Source organism: Lactuca virosa, chromosome 8, assembly GCF_052849685.1.
Source record: "Lactuca virosa cultivar CGN04683 chromosome 8, Lactuca_virosa_CGN04683_v6, whole genome shotgun sequence".
Taxonomy (NCBI): Eukaryota; Viridiplantae; Streptophyta; class Magnoliopsida; order Asterales; family Asteraceae; genus Lactuca; species Lactuca virosa.
The window spans coordinates 192313062-192315605 of NC_136433.1; the positions used below are offsets into that span (position 1 = coordinate 192313062).

Below are 2544 nucleotides of genomic sequence, written 5' to 3' on the forward strand. Positions count from 1 at the left end.
AACCTCAAGACAACTCTGTAAGCTCGAAATCCCAAATAAAGGTGGTATAAACCCTAACCTTCCAAAATCAAGAGATCTAACCATAAGAATGATAAAGGTAAGAACTTTTTACCTTTTACAGAAGCTCTTGGATGACAACCAACAGATTAAACAGCCTCTTCTCGTTCCTTACTTGAATCCCTTCTCTTCCCCTCCAAAGATGCACCAAAATACTCAATATAAGCTCAATATTCTATCTTTTAACTTAAAAAGGCGACTAGGGTTTCTCTCAGTGAAGTTGGGCAACTCATGAGCCGCAAATGAGGCTATAAGTTCCCTTATATAGGCCCCCAAACCCGGGGATTTAGGATTTCACTACACAGCACCTACTCGGCGAATCGGCTCTCCGACTCGTCAAGTCCGCTCATTAAACCCACGCAGTCAACTCGACTCTACTCGACGAGTTGGACTCACAACTCGTCGAGTCACTCAATAAACCCCAAAATAAACACACCATTAATATACCTAGGATTCCGAATGTTACAGAAACAATTTATCCTCTCTCTAGTTTTTTCTTTTAATGTTAGCTTGCCATTCTTAAAAAAGAAAAAAAAATCTAGGATGAGGAATAAGTCTATATAAAATTACCAATTAGGCAATTACCATTTCGTTTGTGCAAAAAAATCATGACTAAAAATAAAATAATAATAATAAAAATAAAAAATAAATTCTCGATTGGTATCCACTTTAAATATCATGATATATACCAAGCTAAATTTCCGTTGAAAATTAAAGGGCCGTCTAGAACTTGTCTACTCACAACCTTATGGATCATCTCTTTTAGTGTATGATCTAAATCATCGGCTACAATTTTATAAACAATACCATTTAAGGTGATAGGACGATAATTACAATTAAAGAATTTGTATTTTTATTAGTCGTTTATATAAAATTAAAAAACCGGTTTGGGGGAGCTAGGGAAGGAGAGGGAAGGCCCTGGACCCGCTATGCAAGGACCCGACAAAGACCGCCTATAGACCAAACATGCTCTTAGATAGTTAAGGTAATAGTCGGTAGATCTCTTTTTAAAAACTTTTTGGACAGCAAATCTCGAACTCCAAGTTCAATATCAAAGTTGGTCTATGTGTGCGCTCAAAACTAAGCCTTGGTAGTTCCACAGCTTTGTTTATTTAATGTATTTTTAATTCACACTTGTTAAAGACCTCTAGGATCTCATAATCTAACCTTATTACTTAAAAATTTACATGTGATAAGTACTTTTGCCCAACTACAAAATTTTGAGGAATCACATCGCTTGCTATAATGGTTTTCCCATCACTAGATGTCAGCCGGAAAGAATATGGAGCTTGGAATGATGGATTAATGTTTATTTTCCAAACTGTACCCCATAAGTTATCCATGGAAACAAAATTCGTACTTCCACTTGGTGCCATCTCCACAGATTTAAAATCACCATTCCCATCTGCATACTCTATTGTTGCGGCGAACCAGTATTTGGTACAACCCTCGTCAACGTTGAACGCAATGTTGGTACCTCTATAACTGCATGGCACCCTATCACACGACACATGGCTTGTTTCAGCAATAAAAAAGTAATTAATCATATAACCACTTATATAATTCATTGAGTATATACTCACCTTCGATATTGCACCATAACTTTGCCAAGTTGTCGTAGATTGTGCTCTTGGCCAGGATTAGCCATTGCACCAAAAGCAAACCCACTCATATCAAAATGGAAAGGTGCATCGCTACATCCAGGACACTCATCGCTAATAGTCACACCGATTGGTTTACCTGAGCAGTATGGTGGTTGATGACACACTATCTGCGTATACATTTGCAATTCTTCATCAAGACTAAGCATTTTGTTTCATGTTAAGTGATCAAAGGAACAAAACGAAACAAGACTTAGATGAAATAACCAATTGTCCATACTTGAAAACAATGTCCACATCCTTTGCCTGATAAAAAAATGTTGGCGTTTCCTGCTGCTATCATTGATGATAACGGAGGATTCTTCACATCATCCTTCCATCCACAAGCTCCTCCTACTAATTATCACAAAAGTGAATCAATAAGAGCAGTGAAATGACAAACTAATAGAATTATGAACAAGATAATTATAACATTATAACGTGAAACATTCAGTGCATTACCGCTTCCGGCACCAGTTTCATCCCCATACCATGTTGCTAAACCAGCCGAAAATATTTTGCTTGCGAAAGTACTATTGCTAGGAAAGACAGCACACAAACAACAAGATATATTTACAAAAAAGATGACAAAGGCAACAAAAGGAGTTGAAACCATTGTTTTTAACGTTTTGTTTATTGTTGAATGACGTAACTGAGGTTCTTCTACCTATCTTTGAACCAATTTATAGCATCAGAAGAGTATATTGTAATCAAGTGAATACAATTCTGTGAATATAACGTAATAACGTCAACTCTGTGAATATAACGTAATAATGTCAATTAACGTTAATGTTGAACTCTCTCTCTCTCTCTCTCTCTCTCTCTCTCTCTCTCTCTCTCTCTCTCT

General features: G+C 36.7%; 1 protein-coding gene across 2 annotated transcripts; it reads right to left on the bottom strand.

Annotated features, from left to right (window-relative positions):
* Positions 1 to 1232: 1232 nt before the first annotated feature.
* Positions 1233 to 2333, bottom strand: LOC145128365 (putative expansin-B14). 2 transcript variants are annotated; one of them, XM_079063165.1, is made up of 4 exons: positions 2160 to 2333; positions 1939 to 2051; positions 1641 to 1828; positions 1233 to 1554 (listed from the first exon to the last, which is right to left on the bottom strand). In XM_079063165.1, the coding sequence occupies exons 1-4, from the start codon at positions 2311 to 2313 to the stop codon at positions 1233 to 1235; spliced, it is 777 nt and encodes a 258-aa protein (XP_078919291.1). In that variant the 5' UTR covers positions 2314 to 2333. The 2 variants fall into 2 exon arrangements, with proteins under 2 accessions (XP_078919291.1, XP_078919290.1); XM_079063164.1 differs by having other exon boundaries at positions 1939 to 2054.
* Positions 2334 to 2544: the final 211 nt, after the last annotated feature.